Consider the following 22,333-nt stretch of genomic DNA (forward strand, 5'->3'; position numbering starts at 1 on the left):
CATTGTGTCTTTGTTTTTGCACTCAATTTGTCAAGCCAGGGTTATCTTTCTCCAGCAGGCAATGTCTTGGGTCAAACCTAAAATAAGATTAATAAGATATGCACACATCTCTGCTCCCAACTTTTATTGAGGTCAACTGCAGTTTCTGTGAAAGAAGCACTAGCTATGTAACTCATGTGAGAATATCACTGCTGGTGAAGAGAAGTGGTCATTTTTTTACATTCTCTTCAAAATTATTTAGGTTGTCTTTGCTGTTGAGAAGTTTTATAACTAAAGCTATGGGTTATAAATATCACTGCTTTTATCCATTATCCACAGTCTCCAAGTGCAGGCCTCAGAGTTACTGTGCAAATTAAAAATGGTTTCAAATTCAAAGTGTAGGCTTGCAAAGTCAATTTAGCTGCTATGAAAAGAAGGGAAACCACTTCAGCAGTGCATTCTCCCATCCATATTAATTCAGTTTTCCTCTTCATTGTAAACCTGATACCTTCCCAGATGATTCCAGTTGTGAATGTGGTTCAAAGTTTTGATGGCCACAGTATGCAGGGGCTAGTTGTCTCATAGGGGAATTGTCACAAGGACTATTTATAAGTAACTATAAGATTTTGAGTCAAAAAAGTGTGACGACTAGCCCCTGTCTCTCCTATGATAACTAAATAACAGTAACCATAGACTGTAAATGTGTTTTATGCCTGAATGTGGTGTGTTTATACTGTATGTGGTGTGGTTGAAAGAGGAAAGATGGGGGGGGGGGTTTGGTGGGGGGACTGATAAGCCAATTACACTCATGGCAACTCATAGCAGTCTAATCTCCATTCATAACTGCTTTGTGTACTAAAAGGAATCACTGTAGTTAAAGTTGAAGTTATTCCATCCCATCTGAAAGAAAAACCCTCCCTCTTGAACATACTCCCAAATTACCAATGGAATGAAAATTTGACTCTTTTGCTCCCAGTGAGAAAAACTTCAGCTCTAAGTTGGAGAAGGTTTCCAAAGGAGATTATCTTTGCTCCAGCTACAGTTATGGAGAGTAACCCTTCCTTCAGCAGTCAACAAGTCCTGTGTGAAGATGTGAGTTGTGCATGTGCTTTTACATAGTTTTTTTTTTAATTATTATTAGAATATACTGTACAGTAAATAATGTAATTAGAAAAAAAGGAAACAGGCAACAGTTTCAATATTCTATAGGAATTTAATATTATATAGGAATAATGTATATGTTATTCCTCTGAAAATATTGAGTTACAGTTTCCAGATTTTAAAATTCAGAAAATGAAAGGTAAATAGGATGTGATGGGTGGGAGATCTCTAAATGATCTAAATCTAAATGATAATTGCTCTTTTCGAGGGTTGTGATATGTGACTGTCAGGTTGGGGTAAAAATCTTAATTATTTCTTGCTACAAGGCTTTTGAGTTTTTAGTTTTCATCTTTGTTTTCTTTCACTCAGTGCCTTTTCTCCAGCTGAGTGCTGCACTCCACAGCTGTAAGGCTAGACATTAACTACTGTGCAAATTATTCCACATGATTTACAATTAAGTAATCAAGATCATTTTCCCAGCATTGTATATGCAATCAAATGTCAGCTTTGCTGCAAATCAAGAGGGTGGACTTCTTTTCAACAATATAATGTAACATAACACCAAATTATTAATATATTCTTTCAGACTTGCATAGAGCCAGTGAGGATAAATATAAATTTGAGTAATTGTGCAACAACGTGCAGTTTTCTTTTAAGAAGAAATATTCTTATCCCCATCCCCATCAATGATGTGAAATTACAGAAATAAGAGTGTGATCCTCCCTTTTTCATCTTTCAGATGAAAATTGTATAAGGTGTATTAGGAAAACCTCCTCTTTTATTCTCTCTTTCTCAATTTTTCTTGCAACTTCTCTTTCCTCTCTCCTCATATAAATCTCTCCATTGTTTTCTCTCCTGCCCTCCCTCCCTTTACCTTGCCTCTGTCTTTTTCCGTCTTTCTCTTTTTCGCCCTTCCTCACACTCTCTATCATCAGCAGGGGGCCCTTGGCTCCCTTCATCGCCGTAGAATTTCTACAGCAGAATTGCCTCGCTGATTCTTAACCTTAAACTGGTTTAATACCATTTTGCTGGCAGCCGTATATATTTTCAGAGCCATTTATATTCCGAGCAGATGGAACTTTGTCCTCCAGTCAAGTTTCCACTGCTTATGCAACCTCTGGATTTCAGCTCTATCTTTTTTCACATTTTTGCTTCACATAAGAAGAAATTTTTCTTTAGAGGAATTTTGGCCTTTTCTAATTGTTTGTCCTCCTGTTTCCCATCATGCGTATCGAGAGTGCTTGTGCCTTGATGTTTTTAACAGGGCGTTCATGACAAGGGACAAACTCCTGAGGCAAAAAATATATTGGTGCATACTTCTGAAGAAAATCTGCCTGTCCAATGTTTTTTAACCATCAGTTGAGTAAAAATGTAATCATAGCCAGAAAATGCAACCTCCGAATCCTGCTCACCATTGTTTTTGTGAACATGATTACTTCAGAGTTTTCATAGAATCCAAACCTACGTATGTCTTGGATGGTGCTCGTGCAACTCATCGTGCAGTCAAAGAGACTGTGGAGTGAATATATATATGTATAGCACCTGTGTTGCACTACCGGTCAAAAGTTTTGAAACACTTACTCATTCTTTATTATATTTTTTATTTTATTTTTTTACATTTTAGAATAATAGTAAAGTCATCAAAACTATGGAATAACATAAATGGAACTATGGGAATTATGTTGTGACTAAAAAAAAATCCAAAATAAATCAAAAGTCACCCTTTGCCTAGAATTTGCAAAAATGTACTCTTGACATTTTCTCAACCAACTTCTTGAAGTATCACCCTGGGATGCTTTTTAAACAGTATTGAAGGAGTTCCCATCTATGTTGGGCACTTATTGGCTGCTTTTCTTTATTATTTGGTCCAAGTCATCAATTTCAAAAACTTAGATTTTTTAATAAAATTTTAGTTTTATAATGAAATAAATTAATATGGTGGCACAATTGTATTTTTGTCTACAAAACGTCCTGGTTACTTTCGTAACCTCCATTCCCTGATGGAGGGAACGAGACGTTGTGTCGATGTAGTGACACTAGGGGTCACCCTTGGGAGTCCCAAACACCTCTGATCTTTGAGAAAAGGCCAATGGGAATTGGCAAGTGGAATCTGCATGCCACTCCCCTGGACATATGGGTATAAAAGGAGCTGGCTCACAACCACTCATTCAGGTTTGTGCTGAGGGGTCGAGACAGGGTCTCGGCCATTTCATCAGGTAAATCAGAGTTGTGGCAGGAGGGACACAATGTCTCGTTCCCTCCATCAGGGAATGGAGGTTACAAAAGTAACCAAGACGTTCCTTATCTGTCACTCACTCGACGCTGTGTCGATGTAGTGACACTAGGGGTCCCTATATGAAACGCCACAACTAGTTGAACTGTGTTACGTGGACTGCTGGTGCGAGAAGGGCAAACCATTGCGTGCCTCGTAGCCAGCGCACCTGGCCATCACGTAACCTCCTCAACGCTCCTATGAGCGTCGTACGGTCCCCCGCACCTCGGGAACAAGTCGACTGCCCAAAATGGGGACAGGCCACCCCAGCCGTGGTCTCTTCTCTTCTTTTTTTCTCCCCAAAAAAGAATGAAAATCATTCAGCTGGGGGCCATAAATGTCGGCATCAGGGGAGTGTCCATTCCCTAGGGGAAGGCACCACGGAGACCACATCCTGCCCGAAGGGGAGACAGTTGTGTGGAAATACATCACATGGTCTTACTGAGTCTTGTCGGCAGTGTCGCATGTGGAGAAGTCCCTGTGGTAGGTCCTACCCAGAGGGGACAGAGCTCTACAAACATGGCGACCGGTGGCAGAGGGAAACTCTGCCCAAGGAAGATGCAGGTTTACTTACAGGGAAAGCGTCTTGCGGAAGATACATCACACTGTGTTACAAACAGGAAACCAGCGCATGTGGAGCATCTACCCCAGTACAGAGCCTAATAGCACATGTACTGGGCCGGCATTGAGTTTCTTCACAAACTCGCCTGCCACAGGGCTAAGGAGGAAGGACATCCAGCGTCCACGACCTCGTGAACACGGCTGGAGGGTAACAAGCGCACGTCTCCCCCTCCAGGAGGGGAAAGGCGCTATACGCAAGCGGTACAACTGGCCAGTTGTCCCGCCAACTTACTTGTTCGTACCTGACAACACACGGGACGAACTGGCTCAACCTGGAGGTTGAGGAACCTCGTGAAGGTATTGGGTGTTGCTCAGCCCGCTGCTCTACCAATGTCTGCCAAAGAGGCGCCATTGGTCAGGGCCCAGGAGGCCGCCACACTCCTGGTGCAGTATGCCCAAAGCCCCAAGGGGGGCGGCACTTCCTGGGCATGGTATGCCAAAGTGATGGCGTCAATGACCCACTGGGCGATCCTCTGTTTGGAGGCAGTGCTCCCATTCTGCTGTCCTCCGAACCAGACAAAGAGCTGCTCAGAGCCTCTAAAGCTCTGCGTGCGATCCAAGTAGATGCGCAAAGCACGCACCAGACACAGCAATGAAAAGGCTGAGTCTGCCTCTTCCTGGGGCAGATTTGCTTGCAGGTTCACCACCTGATCCCTAAACGGGGTCATGGGAACCTTGGGCATATAGCTCAGTCGGGGCCTCAGGACCACGTCAGAGTATTCCAGACCAAACTCCAGGCACATGTCGCTGACAGAGAATGCCTGCAGGTCCCCTACCCTCTTGATGGACGTGAGCTCAGTCAGGAGGGCAGTCTTCAAGAGACTGCCTTTATCTCAACTGACTCCAGGGCTCAAACGGGGCTCCCCGCAGGACCACGGAGAGATCCCTTGAGGGAATGAGGCGCGGTCTGGGAGGATTCAACCTCCTCGTGCCTCTAAGGGACCTGATGATCGGGTCGTGCTTCCCTAAATACTTACCGTCAACTGCATTGTGGTGCGCCGCCATAGTGGCCACGTACACCCTCAAGGTGGGGGGGACAGCCGTCCCACCAGCCTTTCCTGCAGGAATGAAAGCACCGACCCGACTGCGCATCTCTGGGGGTCTTCGCGTCGGGAAGAACACCACTTAGGGAACAGATGCCACTGAAATGCATACAGGCACCTCATAGATGGAGCCATAGCCTGAGTGATCGTGTCTAGGCCACTTAGGTCTTCCGCGTCCTGTCCAAGGGCCAGACATGAACATTCCAGAGGTCTGGTCGCGGGTGCCAGATGATGCCCCATCCCTGTGAGAGGAGAACCCCCCCTCAGGGGAATTCACCAGGGAGGGGCTGTTACGAGGAGTGTGAGGTCCGAGACCCAATTCTGGGTGGGCCAGTAGGGTGCCAATAGGATGACCTGCTCCTCGTCCTCCCTGACCTTGCACAGGGTCTGTGCAAGTAGGCTCACTGGGGGAACAAATACTAGCGTGGCCAGCTGTGTGCCAGCGCATCTGTGCTGAGGGAAGCCTCGGCCTGGGCGTACCAGTGCAAGGCAGTGGGAGATTTCCCAGGAAGCAAACAGGCTTACCTGCGCTTGACCGAATCGACTCCAAACCAGCTGGACCACCTGGGGGTGGAGTTTCCACTCTCCCCTGAGCGTGACCTGTCGCAAAAGCACGTCTGTCACGTAAGTGCATCTGTTGCGCTGTCGAGGTCGCGTGGGATGTGAGCGGCTCGCAATGACGAGTCGCTGCTGACTCCATAGAAGGAGGCGGCGGGCGAGTTGCGACATACGACGCGAGTGCAAGCCGCCTTGGCGGCTACTGTACGCTACCATTGCCCTGTGTGCTACCATTACCAGTGCTTGCCCTGGATCAATGGCCGAAGCCTCCGCAGGGTGAGCAACACTGCCAGCAACTCGAGGCAGTTGATGCCAATGCAGTCGCGGCCATGTCCCGGACACGGCGCCCCAGCCACACTCGGGGCGTCTTTCATAACCATGACGTGCCTGGGGTACTTGCATGCCTGCAGGAAGGAGTTCCTTTAGTGCAAGGCCCATCCAAGGGCTGAACAGGTAGCGGCAGATCGGCGTAATGACCACACGATGTGTGCCGCGGCACCATGCCCACCTCGCGACTGGAGTCTGACGCCAGTGCTGAAGCGGTCTCATATGCATCGACCCGAGTGAAAAATCTGAATGAGAGGTTGCGAGCCAGCTCCTTTTATACCCGTATGTCCGGGGGAGTGGCATACAGGTTCCACTCGCCAATTTCCATTGGCCTTTTCTCAAAGATCAGAGGTGTTTGGGGCTCCCAAGGGCAACCCCTAGTGTCACTACATCAACACAACGTTGAGTGAGTGACAGACAGGGAACTCATTTTAAACATTTAAGCATACGCCTTCAGATCAAAAGATTTTTAAGATCATGAGAAACATTTCAGTCAAGTGTTTCAAAACTTTTGACCGGTAGTGTATATCGGATGACTATTTGCACCAGGTGTAAACAGCACCTGCCACACAGCGCTGCTATTTGCACTCAAATAGTAGACAAAATGCATCACCATGTGTTGCTGCAATGGTGTAGTGATTAAATACAGTTAGAACGTGCTTTTTCCATGCGGACCGCCCTTTTGTCCTACTTTTTCCCATCCCGTTTCCACTCTAAATATTTCCTTTAATGGTACTTATAATAATTAATACAAATTAATAGGGTATAATGGGGCAAAAGTTTCCGCGAGGTAAAAGGCTCCTTTGATTGTATTTTCTCCCAAAACACTAAATAGCAGTAAAAACTACCACAGTACTTTCCTAAACACGTGTTTGTCAATATGAATTGCACATTTTTCCTCTTCCATGAGATCACTGCATGTAATGTCTAAAGGTTGATTTAGAGGCAATTTTATCTAATATTTAATATTTATTTTAAATGTTGTAATTGTATGTAGCTAATTAATTTCCTGGAAATTATCACATATATTTATATATATATATTATAACTGTCCAATAAGTGGAAGGATGGTATTTGGGGTAAAAAGCACCCCTGTTGCAGGAGCTAAAGGCTCCTATTAAACACATTGTTTTTCTTAAGCGGGGTGAATAGATTTTATATGAAATATTTTCAAAGTGGTGAGTGATCCAATCACAATGGAGATTAATTTGTTTATAGAATATTAAGATGTAATAAAATGTCAAATGTGATTGAAATGAACAAGAAATTATGCACCCTTTTCTGAAGTAGTTATTTTGAGGAAGTATTATCATAATTTGTTACTCAAAAAAGCATCTTGTTGTCTCAAAAGTATTTGCATAAGTTGATAAATTGTCAGTGTTGGGCAAGCTACTCAAAAAATGTAGCTAGCTTAGCTACCAACTATTCAACAGAAAAATTTGTTAAAGCTACACTTCAGAGAAAGTAGCAAGTTACACTACAAGCTACACGCCAAAAGTAGCTTGCTACATTTTAGCTACTTTATACTTTTTTTTCAGCTGCAAATGCACGGAGCATACCGTCATAGACAAAGCATCTAAAAGACTTATTCAAATAATGTTTATCGAAGCCATGGTACAGTATATTATTTTAGTGCAATACAGTATACAAATATACAGTATGGTGCAATACGTATGTGCATATAAAAAAAGCAAAAAAATAAAAAATAAAAAAAAACATGTACATTCATATTTAAACATGCTACCTCTACAAACCCATACCCATTTAAACATAATTACATTTGCACATTCCTGTAAAAAGGTGCATACAAACAGTATACTATTCACCTTATCCTGTAATTCTGTGTCTAGCTGTTGTATTTCTGTATGTACTGGAAGCTTTAGATAAGAGGCCAAATTCCTTATGTATGTGAACACATCTGTGCAATAACAATGTGATTTCTGATGTTATCAGATGATAATACCATGGTACTTTGAAATACAACTACCATATTTATGTACCATTCTGTATTTGCATGATGCTTCAAGGTAATTAAAAAAAATACCATGGTACTTCGTTATATGATTACCATGTTCGTATACCATTGTATTAACATGGTGCTCCCAGGTAATTGTACATGTCCAAAAAAACATGGTAATGCCATGGTACATTTTATGTGTTTTCGTGAAGGCTAATAAGTGTTTTGATACTCTTATGGTGGGAAAATGTATTTACCTGCAGAAGTCATTCACAAGCTGTACACGTGTTGAACTTCTTCATCACTGGCAAATGATAGGACACATTTGCAGGTTTGGTTTCTATTGATTGTAGATCCACTGCAACCAGCGTTATCTTTATTTTCCGTATTTTAAATATTCCGTGAGCGTGTTGGCAAGTGAGAGCGCACACCAAATAATTCAGCAGCATGCGCGTGAGCTTTCTGTGTCATTCAGATTGAATCGCGAACCAATTCAGACTGTTTCCTATCACGTATGACCAATTCATTGTAAAGAATTGACGCAAATGAGCGATTCATTTGTGATTGGACATCTTTAGTTCTGATTCAAAACTGGCAATAGTAAACACCGGGAGACAAGGCATGATGTAGCGGTGTAGCTTTTGTCAACGCTACGCCGCTACCTAGTCAAAAATATAGCTTCGCTACTGAAAAGCTACTTGATTTAAAAGCTACTTGATTTAAAAACCAGCGAAGCTACCACCTCGCTACTCAGAAATGTAGTTAAGCTAATAGCTTTGCTATTTGTACCAAATTTACTGCCAATCACTGCAAATTTTGCACTATAACTATTGCCCCAGTATGCACACTATATCACTATAACCCCCTCTAGGGACCTTTTATCCCAAGAGAGGGAGCCTTTTACCCCAGGTGTGGGGTAAAAGGATCCCTCGCCACCTTTAAAAAAAAATAAACATTTATTGTATTCAAAACAACATTCTGTTGTTATTTCTTTTCACTCAAATTATATTGCTCCATCAATATTCAATAAAAATAAATGGATTTCTTAAACCTTGAGACACATAGTGACCAGAAAAAAATAGATTACCTCGCAGTGATGGTGATGATCAGGGAGTTGAGAGAAAGGTTTGATCTGGATAAAATTAACCATGGTTTTACTATAGTAATATTGTAGTAACCATGTTTTTGGCAGAAGCCATAGTTTTAATGCATTTAACCATGGTGTTACTACAGTAATATGGTGTTGATATGGTAACTATATTTAATTTAGTGGTTACTATGATTTTAATACAAAATACCATGGTGATACTAAGGTTACTGTAGTAAAACCATGGTACATTTTTGTAAGGTAAGGTTAGGGTTAGGTTTAGGGATAGGGGTTGGTGTAGGGTATCTGTGGGAACACACTGCAGTTACACTGTATGTTAGTCTGTTGGTGCAAACAGTATCTGCCACTGTTTACACTTGGGTACAGATAGCATCTAACACTATTTGCACTTTGTGCAAAATAGATGCTTTTTGTTGCTATTTGCACTTAGTGCAAATACCCTCTGTTTTATGAAGGTAAATCAGTAGCAAAACTCGAGAGCTTGCATATTTGGATTTGAGAACTTGTACAATAAAGTTTTGTACTCGTAAGCTGAAACTTACAGCACCGATGGGAAAACTTGTAATATAAAAATTTGAAGTTGAATGTTGCAATCTGCACTTATAGACAATAATTCAAAGCTTGTGTTTTGAATTCACAATTGCAGACAAGTAGTCACAAATGTGTAAAATGACATTCACATAAATACAACTACAGACACAAACTTGTATTACACATTAACTTTTGTACTTTAATTCATTTTTGCAGTAAAACTACAAATCGGCACTTACAACCTCTCAAATCTGCCACTGCAAATTTTAATCTTCATGTCTTGACTTTTGCAACTGCTTTTGCAATAAAACCTGTTGTAAGACTCACCTGTGCACTTGTAAATCCTGATGCGAGAGAGCAAGACCAGTGTTCGGCGGGGGAGGGGTCAATGAAGTCGTTTTATTGGTTGATGCCTAGCCAATGAAATGGGACATTTTTGTACGCGATGATGTCACGACACAGCGCCAGCCCGTGCCTTTTTGTTAGGGCAAAGCAGAGCCAGTGTTATGGATCAACTGGGGATCATGTAACTGGGGATGTGCGCGTGCATGTGAATAATTTCACTTGCCTTTTCAGCAGATTCATTCAATGTGAATTGCCAAGGAGCAAAGAAATTACGTTTTGCACATTATTAAAAAAAAAATGCTGGTATCATTATTAACCCGCTTTGTTTAACTGATGTCTGTTCTAATGAATTTAACACAGTTTAAGAGCGATTTTAACGGCTTCACATGGTAACATGGGAAACTTGCGATTACACGTCAGAGCAGTAAAACACAAATGGAATTATTTTATTTGCAACATTAAAGCATCATAGGCTGAAATGTGTCAATGATATGCTTTCAATTGCCTTTATTTCTTAATAATGAATAATGACTTGATCACCTGAAAATCAACAAAGTGATGGATCTAATAGAGCTGGGATGCTGGTCCAGTGTTTAATCCTACTAACAGTACATTCAGTGGCCTGGGTTCAAATTCAGGTCAGACAGGATGCATTTGAAGCTTTGCTGCAGATTTTGATGTATTTTTGACAGATATAATGAAAAAAATTAGTAAAACAAACATACACAGACAAACAATTTATATAATTGTTTTAAATAAATAAATCAAAATTGTAACTGAATCTGACAGCCAGCAATTACTATATAATCTGTAGAATTTTCTGAGAATGCTTGAATTGCTGAGAAAAAACTAAATAATGATAACTATGTTTTCCATACATAGACTGGCGGTCAATGGTTTGGAATAATGTACAGATTTTGCTGTTTCGGAAGGAAACTGGTACTTTAATTCACCAAAGTGGCATTCAACTGATCACAAAGTATAGTCAGGACATTAATGATGTAAGAAAAAAAAAAAAAAAAAAAAAACAGCACCATCCCTATATGAAAAAAGTAATTTTTGATCAAAGCTAGACAGGCCCCGTTTCCAGCAGCCATCACTCCAACACCATATCCTTGAGTAATCATGCTAAATTGCTAATTTGGAAGATTATGAGATGGTCTTGTGTCCTGTGTCTCAAACTGTGAGATAAAGTACAATCGCAGAAGTCACCACTGCTTTATAAGCTTCTATTTCGGCGTCACCACTGCTTTATGAGCTTCTATTTCGGCTAGACACATTGCTAATTGAAGTTGTTCCTCCATATTTCATCATTCTGATTGGCCATGTCCTAAGAGATGGAGTGGAGCACACCACTGTGAATAGTAAGCTGTTAGACTTTCCCACATGGAGCTCAGCTGGAACAAAAGCATCTCTTTTATTAATTTGCGGCCATAAGCTCCGGGAATCGAACAGACCAACTTTTAATAATTTTAATAAATGTGACCTTTTGTTCTATCTCAGAAGAATTAAAATTGCCCATGTAATTATTTCTTAGCTGAGCACTATGGTGGAATACACTGATGAGCCAAAACATTATGACCACCTGCCTAATATGCTGTTGGTCCTCTGTGTGCCATCAAAACAGCACTGAACTGCTGAGGCAAGGACTCTACAAGATGCCTGAATGTGTCTTGTGGCATCTGGCACCAAGACTTTAGCAGCAGATCCTTCAAGTCCTGTAATTTGCAAGGTGGAGCTGACATGGATCGGACTTGTTGGTTCAGCACATCCCACAGATGCTCAATCGGATTGAGATCTGGGGAATTTGGAGGCCAGAGGAACATCTTGTAATCTTCATCATGTCCCTCATACCATTCCCAAACAATGTGTGCAGTGTGGTAGGGTGCATTATCCTGCTGAAAGAGGCCATTGCTGTCAGGGAATACCATTGCCATGAAGGGGTGTACCTGGTCTGCAATGATGTCTAGGTAGGTGACACATGTCAATTGACATCCACATAAATGGCCACACCCAGGATTTCCCAGCAGAACATTGCCCAGGGCATCACACTTCCTCCACCAGCTTGTCATCTTCCCACAGTGCATCCTGGTGCCATCACTTCCCCAGGTAAACAGCACACACATACACGGCCGTCCACGTAGTGAAAAATAAAACATGACTCATCAGACCAGGTGACCTTCTTCCACTGCTCCAAGGTCCAGTTCCGGCACTCGCGTGCCCATTGTAGGTGCTTTTGACGGTGGACAAGGATCATCATGGGCACCCTGACTGGTCTGCGGCTACGCAGCCTCATAAGCAGCAGGGTACGATGCACTGTGTGTTGTGACACATTCCTACCGTAACCATCATTACAATTTTCTGTGACTTGTGCCAAGGTAGACCTTCTGTCGGTTCGGACCAGACAGGATAACCTTAGTTGCCATTGCATATTGATGAGTCTTGGGCGCCCAACACCCTGTCGCCGATTTGTGGTTTGTCCCTCCTCAGACCACTGTCGGTAGATACTCACCACTGCTGACCGGGAGCACCCCACAAGCCTTGCTGTTTCAGTGATGCTCTAACCCAGTCATCTGACCATAACAATTTGGCCCCTGTCAAAGTCCTGCCCATTTCTCATGCATACAACATGTTGACTACGAGAACTGATTGTTTGCTTACCATCTAATCTACCCAGACATTGAAATATGGCCTTGTTAGGAGATGATCAACGTTATTCGCTTCACCTGTGAGTGGTCATAATGTTTTGGCTCATCAGTGTACATTGAATGTGTGAAAACTTCACATGAATTCCCAACATATACACAATCATTTTGGTTCTTTTATAGGTTGAGCTGGGAAAGGAAAAGGAGAGAAAAGCCAGGTATCGCAGTTACCAATGTGGTGCCATAATTCTGAGTGTGATATTCATGACATTGGCCCTCTGTATCTTTTGTCTGAGATATGTATGGAGCCCAAGCCCTGGAAAGGTAAGATGAATTCAAATCTATTGTGCAGGCTGAGAGATATTAGTTAGAATGGTGCATGCCTGTGGATTAATTATAAAATGATTAGAATAACAATCATCCAATGGAACTGAAAGACATAAACATCTGCACACGCTATTGAATATTCTTGGAACTGACTGAATCCAATCTTGATTTCCTTGAAATAAACAATAACATGACAGAATTGTAGAAAACAGCAGAATGAATGGATAAATACACAATAAGTTATATATATTATATTATATATATATATATATATATATATATATATATATATATATATATATATATATATATATAAAACACTACCGGTCAAAAGTTTTGAAACACTTGACTGAAATGTTTCTCATGGTTTTAAAAGTCTTTTGATCTGAAGGCGTATGCTTAAATGTTTGAAATTAGTTTTGTAGACAAAAATATAATTGTGCCACCATATTAATTTATTTCATTATAAACATTTAATAAAAATTAAAAAAAAAGTTTTTGAAATTGATGACTTGGACCAAATAATAAAGAAAAGCAGCCAATGAGTGCCCAATATACATGGGAACTCCTTTAATACTGTTTAAAAAGCATCCCAGGGTGAAACCTCAAGAAGTCGGTTGAGAAAATGTCAAGAGTACATGTCTGCAAATTCTAGGCAAAGGGTGACTGCTTTGAAGATGCTAAAATATAACACAGTTTTGATTTATTTTGGATTTTCTTTAGTCACAACATAATTCCCATAGTTCCATTTATGTTATTCCATAGTTTTGAAGACTTTACTATTATTCTAAAATGTAAAATAATAATAATAATAATAATAAAATAAAAAAAACAATTATAAGGAAGAATGAGTAAGTGTTTCAAAACTTTTGACCGGTAATGTGTGTATATATATATATAATTGCAATCTTATTATACAGTATAATATATATATATATATATATATATATATATATATATATATATATATATATATATATATTATACTGTATAATAAGATTGCAATAATAATTAGAACTGCAAAACATAGATATTATTCATTATAATTCCTTCATTTTTGTTGATGCACAGAAATGAACAGTGTATAAGTAATTAACAATACCAGTGTGTCAAAAAAACAAAAAAACAAAAACAACCTTATGCTTTGCTAAAGTATATTATGCATAACTTCACCCAGTGGCTAGAGTTCTTAACAATTTAAAAGCCAATTATTTTAGTGCATTATCTGAAGCTGCACTAGACAACCTAATTTCTGTATCAGATATTTCACGCTCCTGCTTGAGGAGTCATCATTTGCTGCAGAAAGAGTGATGATTCTCACATCGTATGAAATAGATTTAATGACACTGGAATTCACTGGTGAGATCTTGAACTGCTGTGGTCGGCTGAGCTAGTGTAATCGCTGATATCCAGCAATGAGCAAAATATTGCTCTAAAAAAATAATGATAGGCCTAAACATAAGGGGGTCTCTTTTCAACAGCAGTAAGTGGGGAATATTAAGGATGCAGGTGTGTGTGTGTGTGTGTGTGTGTGTGTGTGTGTGTGTGTGTTTTAGACACCCAGTATTCTGTAAAACCTGAATGTGCAACTATTGCTGCTTCAGGCATCACAGTTCTGCAGCTTAGATATGAATGTTTCAAACCACCACTGCATATGTCATAAGCCCCGCCTCCCCATATTTAGATTTGATGAAATATGAAATGGTGACTCTATGAGACAGTGAGCGTCGATCGCTTGACTTTTTTTTCTCAGGTAAGGTATCATCAATTATTCCCATGCTCTTAAAAGCTATAGCTCCTGACAAACTAATTAGAAGTCAATACATCAATACAGCAGGAGATTGTCTTCTCCAATCCTTCCATGTGGCAGCAGGGAGCGGCAAAGCGGTCTCCTGTGCCCAGCTTTGCATAAACTGCCGTGGAAAGGTAATTTGCTCACCATATTGTATTTCAATATGACATGGTGACCGCTTGGGAACTTCTTTTAATTACTTACAAACATATGTTGTTACAGAAGCCCAGGGAAGATAAAGAGTTTGCCATCATTCTCTTTGCCACTATGTGTTTAAGTGTGCAGAGCGGGTGTGTGTACTTAACTGAGTGACTGCATGTAGTCCAAATCCTCTCTTGGCTCCTAATGCTGCTTTCCTGTTTCCCTTGTCCTAATTATTGCTCTCCTTGTTCCACAGGGATTAGATGCCTGCCATATCACCTAATAGAAACAAATTTAAAATAACACTGTGTCCTAAATAGATGCAATATGATAATATTAGAGTGACAAGCAATGTATTTGTCCATACTCTCAAAAAATAATAATATTAAAATAAAATAAAATCGACAACAGGAGGTCGAATGTGTATGCTTTCTGAATGTCTAAACTGCCCCTGCCAGTGGTCATTGCTGGACCTTCAGTTGCAATGGTCCGCACAAGCGCAAGAATGTAATTCTTGGAAAGGATGTGATGTAAAAGTTTAATTTGACCTTAACCCAAATCCTAATCCTAACCATAACCATAACAGTACTGAGACCAAAACAGATTTCTTTCACGTACTTCTTTGAAAATATAGTATATTTGATGTAATGTCAAAAGTACAGTGTGAGCGATATTTGTGCCATGAACATGGTTGGACATATGGGTGGAAAAACTAACATGCCAATTTCCTATTTGATCATGCTGGTCATGCCAATCAGAACCTTTTGATTTTAAATACTTACGGCTATATGGAGCATGATTTTGGACCAATTAAATTTCACAGTGGGTGGAGTAACTGAGCAACACATTGCAGAAATAGAAACCAAGCAATCAACAAAATACCATGTCAGGCTGTTAAAGGACATGGTGTAATAATAGTAAAATAAATTAAAGCTAATACATTTTACAAACATAGTGCCACTGATGTCCCTTCTCTTCATCTCATCTTATCAGTGTCTTGGTCAGTGGTTACTACAGATTTCTGTGTTAAGCTGCTGTCATCTATTTCCCTGACCTTCTGAATGCCCATTGTCTTGGTAAGTAACTGCGGTTGACAGACGAGTCAACACCGTACATGTGCTGCAGACAAGCCATGTTCTTTCAGACTACCTTATCATGTCTGAACCAGCATAGTCTGTCATATTGACCGCAGTGACAGAGAACACCTTGAATAGATCACACACACAGTGGTGGAGAGGAGCTGTGAAATTGCCTCACATGTCTGTCGCATCACAAGACGCCCCCCATTATTCAAGCTGAAATTACCTCACTCACCTTATTGCCATGTTGTGTTTGCAAGGCAGCCTCGCAAAATGTGCCCCCAACCACCTCTTAAGGACTTCTGTGTCTGGATGTGGATCTTAATGAACACAGTTGCACCTGCTCTCCAGTAATAGTGGCAGGTGCTGGCCAATGAAGCCCCCCACCCCCTCGAGCAGGTTTGTTTATTGCCTGTGTCCTGACTGTCATGTTGTTCTCCTCAAAGAAAATATGGATAGACTCCAAGAAGCCGTGGTGGTGGCACTGTTTGCTTAATTTCTGCTGTGAGAGAAAACATACCTAAAATTGATCAGATCTTTGTGGGTATTTACACTTAATCACTTCATATGTTTTTATTGATTGTATAGCTATCCGATCATGAAATTTTTTTTTTTAAATGCCCTCCTAGATGTATTCAAGGTGGATAGAAATCTGATCACTCAAACCACCTCACGAGGTATACAAATATTGGGTATTGGGATGTATACAAGATGCCACTCGGCCAAGTGTGCATATGGTTGTTCAAGCAACTTTACTCCTAAATGAAACTACGTCAGCATGTAGCATAGAGATCTGATCCCTATTCAGTCACACTGGAGACGCATTGGAATACAAGGTGTACATTCAAATCTAGGTAAAGAATGCCCAAATAATATTCAGATTTGAAACACGTTAATGCCAGATGTAAGGAGGGCTTTTGATTGCCCTCATCCCTTTCTCTCTCTTTCGCTATGTGTATCCGTGGAAATTCCTTGGGTCTTCCGATTTTTAAGGAGAATAATTACAGTAATGAAACCAACCGGCCAATCCGAGCAGCTGCTTATGGAACCCCCTCCATAGATGTGGTGCTTTCACTCTGCAATCTTCTTTTATTTCACTCAGCAGACTCCTTTATTCACTTATGGGCTTGTGTTTATACCTGTCTAACCTCTACCTGGCTGAAACAAACTGTCATCATTTAAAAAAGAGAGACAGAGGAATGTAACATTTCAACTCCAACTCAGCTCTCAGGTGGATTTTGAATGCCCATAGAAAAGTATTTGAAGAAGCATTAGAGGAGTTCCAATCACTTGTATTTCAAGGGGTCACATCATACATTGTGTAATAATATTAATTAATGTTTTTTGTTGTTGTTGTTGTTGTTGTTGTTGTTGTTGTTGTTGTTGTTTTGCAGCAAAAATAGTTTCAATAGTCATATTTGACCCTTTCTTTGACCATTAGAATTAACCAAGTCAATTTTTGCAGCTTTTTGAAATGCCCCCTTCCCATGCAGCACTTTGCATTGCTATAACCCAGGATGGGTGTTTGCCATCTGGTCCAATATAGTTTTTTAACTGCCCAATACTTTACTACATGCCTCTGTTCAAAAGAGCCTAAATGAGTGGCAGAAGCTACATGCAGCCAGAAACAGCACAAAGTTTGATGAATTTTCATAATTTTTACTCCTTTATTGTTAGTTTCTCTGATGTTTAGGAATAAAATCTATCCAACATTCCCTTAGTTCACCCAAAATGCATCACTGAAATGTAAAAGTGGACAGTCACATGTTGATGTATTGAATTATTGAGTTCTGAAAGTTGAACAATACAGTATTTTTTCATAGTACATCAAGCTTTTTATCTCAAACTATAGAGAAAACTTTGATTCCTCATGATATGACCACTTTTTATACAGTAGACATTCTCTGGTGCACTACAGGATTCATCTGAACAAGAATCCTTAGATAGTATGGCCTGACAAAGGAAAAGTGTCTGTAGCAATTTGTAAGGTCTGAAATTTTTACATTTTGAAATCACAAGGCAGGTTAAAATTTGAATTCACGAGGCAGGACTGAAAAAATATATATATATTTACATTACAATGAATTCTTCATCAAAAAGCAATGTAATACATGCTAGATCCTGCCACCTCTAAACCTTCTCTCCAAACAATAACCTACCCCAAAACTGCTAGCTGCCAAAAAGCTCTGCCCCTCAAAATTCAAATGGACCCATCAGAAGTTAACAATTGAATTAATGTTATTTGGTCATATTAATTACTGTAATTCAAAAGCCTATTATGCATATAATTAACTATATATTTTCACTTTTATATTATGATTTAGACAAAAGTATTTCACATTCACCAAATCAGAACAAAGGAAAAACTACCCACAATAATTATAGCATGATTATTTCACCGGTCATTCGTTGCTCTGGCAACAACCAAATCAGAATCTACACATGGGTGATTACTACAGTTCCCACAAACATGCTTCTTGTTTGTCCATGACCTTCTTGTGTGGAAGGTCATGGATATACAACAAGTGCATTAAATACCCACAGGTAACATTTATCTGGACCGCTTTAGTGTATTAAAGATATGTTATATCTCTGATAACATGAATGAAAGTATGTATGTTGAGGAATGTGCACCTGTACACAGATATCTGCTAATTTTATCTGTTTTCTGTATGACTGTTTTTTTTTTTCATGCCTGTCAATTATTGTAGAATCATATATTTCAGATTTACCCACCATTAAATGGTGCGCAAATACAACTGAACTGTGATTGGTCGCTTCGCGTGACAGTCAGGCAGTCTTTTCCTGTTGAATTGGGTAGTTCTTGGCCAAAATAAGCTACAAAGTGGACTAGAAGTCAAAAATCTGGGACACGGGACTAGAAGAAAGGTAACACTTTAGCAAACAGCAGCTCCATGACAAAGTCATATTAGCAACAATAAATTTTATAAAGTCTCAAAGAGTTAGCAGCAGAATGTTTCGATACTTGGTGCAGGTACAGATGCTAGAATGAAACGTGTAAAATGATGTTCTTGATTCCTGTAACAAACATAAAATATTGTCACTTCATCATGAATGTGTGGAGCCCATTCCCTTTATATTCTATTGCCTTTTCCTCACTTCTTCTTTCCCATCAAGCTCTCTTCTCCTGCAGCGGAGATCAGTTCTCTTTCTCTTGCACAGTTTAAATTCTGATTGAGCTTTCACATCCTGTTTCATTTCTACACGGGTTGCCAAAAACTAGTTTTGTCACAGAGCTCTCTCACACCTTAGGAAGAGAGCAGATTTCATTAGTTTAACTTTTCTGAAACTGCTCTTAACATCACCCAGACCCAAGGAATGTGCCTCATTATTTCAAATGGGTAAAGGGTTAAATCTGTCAGCCAGCAATGGAGTTTAGTCACAGTCATTTCATGAGGGAGAGGTGCAGTTGAGGTGAATTTCCCATCTTGGCATTAGATTAAAAGTTGTTGGTTTTTTTTTTTTTTTTTTTTTGGTTTTTTTACTTGTGTCAATATAACAAGTATGGCTGTGCTGATACAATCGGGTATCATTATATTGCAATCACAATGTTGATGGATCTTATGAAATCTAAACACTTACTATAGTGCATGACTTTTCAGGCTATATATTTTAACATGTGTATTGCATAACCAACTACATTTATAAGTTTGTTCAAGTACAGTCAGATTTAGCATTGCACCTGTGATGCAAAGGCCTAGAGTCCTAGAGTACACAAGCCAACACATGAGTCAAAAATGTCATAGAAGCACCACAAAATGATATGGGTGCTTTAGCAATATTTTATTTTTTTTACCTCACATTTGCTTTAAAGACACTATTGGTTAGGTTTAGGTTTAAGATTTAGTGTAGGGAGGTAGGTTTGACTAATTTAAAACTCGATAGAGCATTAACCTTTAAACCTCATCTGTTTGGGATAAAATGTAACTCACTTTTAGCATCCCTCAGTGGACATCTTAACTCGGAACTGTCGCAAAGGTCGCATTTATAATGTTGTGATACATTCCAATGCAAGGCTGTCAAATTAAATTTCTAATATTCATCGAATTCAAGATAAAAATGCATGTTTGAATGCATTACATTACAATTTTGGATGAGTGCCAAACACTGACTATGATTACCGATTGCATTCTTGGGCTAAAATAGACACAGTGCAACAAATAAAACAGAACCTGGGTGTCTTGAGACGTGTTTTAATGGTTGAATTTCCTTTTAAATTGACACAGCGTCTAAAAAATCCATCGCTCCTGCAGGAGATGCTGAAAAAAACAGCAAGACATGGCACAACAGTCATAGTCTACGTCTAGCGCATGCTTACATAGACAAAGACGGACTCATTCGGAGTGAACGGCGCCTTAGGTGGAGATCTTTGGCAGTTGTGTCTTGACTATGCCTTGGCTAGCTCTTTTGAGCATCTCGCAGTACAAGCATTAAAATATTGTAGCGTATTGTATCAAACAATACGACGCTCACTATACAATACCATATGTATCGTACGATTTATAAACAAACACATTATAGTGTAATTAAAACCAAGCAAAGCAACACTGAGAGCTTTGAAACAATCTCCTCCGTGGTGAGGGGGCACTGAGCATTCACAGGAAAAGCAGAGCAACATATCTACAGTAGGTGAGAAGATCTATGGCTTTAGCATCGAAATGTAATCAGGTATGAGCACAACACTTATAAGTGAGTAATAACGGCACTAAAGTTTACATGCAACGTGAAACAGGGAAAAGGCCAAAAAAATTATGTGTGCCAACCGGTTTTTGCTCAAGGCGCTAAATAATATTGGATTATGTACATAATATCGTAAAACCAGAGGTCAGGTTCCTCTCAAGTAGATAACACTGAAAGGAGTTTTTATCCTTGCTACATTCACTTTAGCTTGATCACTGGGGGCTTTAAGACATTAAGGCATGATTTTCTATAAAGCCACTTTGAACCTATGTGTATTGCAAAAAGTGATATACAAATATAAATTACTTGAGTGTAGACAAACATATTTTTCTCAAGAAAAACATTAAAATTGTGAGTTCATATTAGTTTTTCTTATTACAATCAAACAGAATAAATGCAGTGCTGTTGTTTAAGTTACTTTATTATAGAGCTTTGCTTTTTGTTGCCAATGTCAGACTGTTGTGTCATTTATGTTGAATCCTTGAATAAGTTTGAGTTGTAAAGTTAGTTTTTTTTTTTTTTATCATATTGTATCGTATCGTATCGTATCGTGAGGCTTTGTATCATATTGTGTCATATCGTAGCGTGAAATTTGTGTATTGTTACATGCCTATTAGGTATGTAAACAGTATACAACTGTAATTAATGAAAAACACTGTGATAATGCCGGTATTATAAAGCTTGAGTTTGTGGTGGTACTATGGCACTGGTACAGGCTACTGTGCAACACTAATTTAACATAAAACTATTGAAGCATTTCATTTACTCATTTTCCTTTTTACCTAATATTTGAGAATATGAACTGGCTAAATAATTTTACACACTTGTTAACAGCCAAATAGGTTTTTTGCAATATACAATAGCTATAACAGGGTGCTGATTGTTTTATTTCGATTTGATGCACCATCTTGTGGACGTAGGAGGCAACATTGATTTAACATCTGAGATGTCTTAAAGATGTCTTGTAGATTTTTCCCCCTACGTGAAATAATGTCTTAAAAATTAGAATATAATTCTATTTTTCGTAATATTTCAATGAAAATTTTGAATTCAGCCCTGTTGATGGCCCTATTGCAATGTACTGAATGGTCACGTATGTACTGCAATTCGTATTGTATCATGAGGTACAGTAGTTGGTGATACCCAGACCTAATAAACCTAATAACAAGCTCAGAACTTGCAATGTAATGGCATTACCAGACTGAGCTGGCTGTTTTGTTGCTTCAATGTGGCACTTATCAGAAGGAGTTTTCCCAGCCTTCCCTTTGCCTAGCAGATGTGCTTCTGTTAGTCAGTCAGTTCTAATAGCCCTTTGGGAGGATCCTGCTTGATTCAGTGATCAAAAATTAAACACAAAGATGATTGGCATCTCCTAGTGGGAGCTGAATGATTTTCAATAAGAGAGGAAATGCATGCATTCTAGTAGGGGGTTGGCATGTAGTTAAAAGTCTTTTAAATCAATGACATGAAAATTATAGCATATAGAATGTTGTAGATAATGCTGGAAAATAATGCAATTTTCCTGACACCCAAAATATTACATTTGCATGGCACTCAGAAAAAACAAAACTGACATCATCAAAGACCAGGATCAGCTCAGAGTGTTAATAAAACATCACATACTGTAGCTAACCTTTTTTTATGTGACTTAACAGCAATGTCACCAACAAACACCTTAAAATCGATCAGTGCATAACTTATCTCTTCATCACATGTTGTGTAAGTGTCAGTCTGCTGCAGTGTTTACAGAAAATGAAAAATAGAACAAGAACCTACTGTCTTACACACAATGAACTGTGTCTTACA

At 39.5% G+C, this 22,333-nt stretch overlaps 1 protein-coding gene across 1 annotated transcript in view; it reads left to right on the forward strand.

Moving 5' to 3' along the window:
• Positions 1-827: 827 nt before the first annotated feature.
• Positions 828-22,333, forward strand: part of LOC127413010 (tenomodulin-like) — a 68,986-nt gene continuing 47,480 nt past the window's right edge. The window contains exons 1-2 of the mRNA XM_051649785.1: positions 828-1,071; positions 12,671-12,811. Of these exons, the coding sequence (XP_051505745.1) occupies positions 1,024-1,071; positions 12,671-12,811 (189 nt within the window). The 5' untranslated portion in view covers positions 828-1,023. The remainder of the gene's footprint in view (positions 1,072-12,670; positions 12,812-22,333) is intronic.

Source organism: Myxocyprinus asiaticus, chromosome 22 (assembly GCF_019703515.2).
Source record: "Myxocyprinus asiaticus isolate MX2 ecotype Aquarium Trade chromosome 22, UBuf_Myxa_2, whole genome shotgun sequence".
NCBI classification, from domain to species: Eukaryota; Metazoa; Chordata; class Actinopteri; order Cypriniformes; family Catostomidae; genus Myxocyprinus; species Myxocyprinus asiaticus.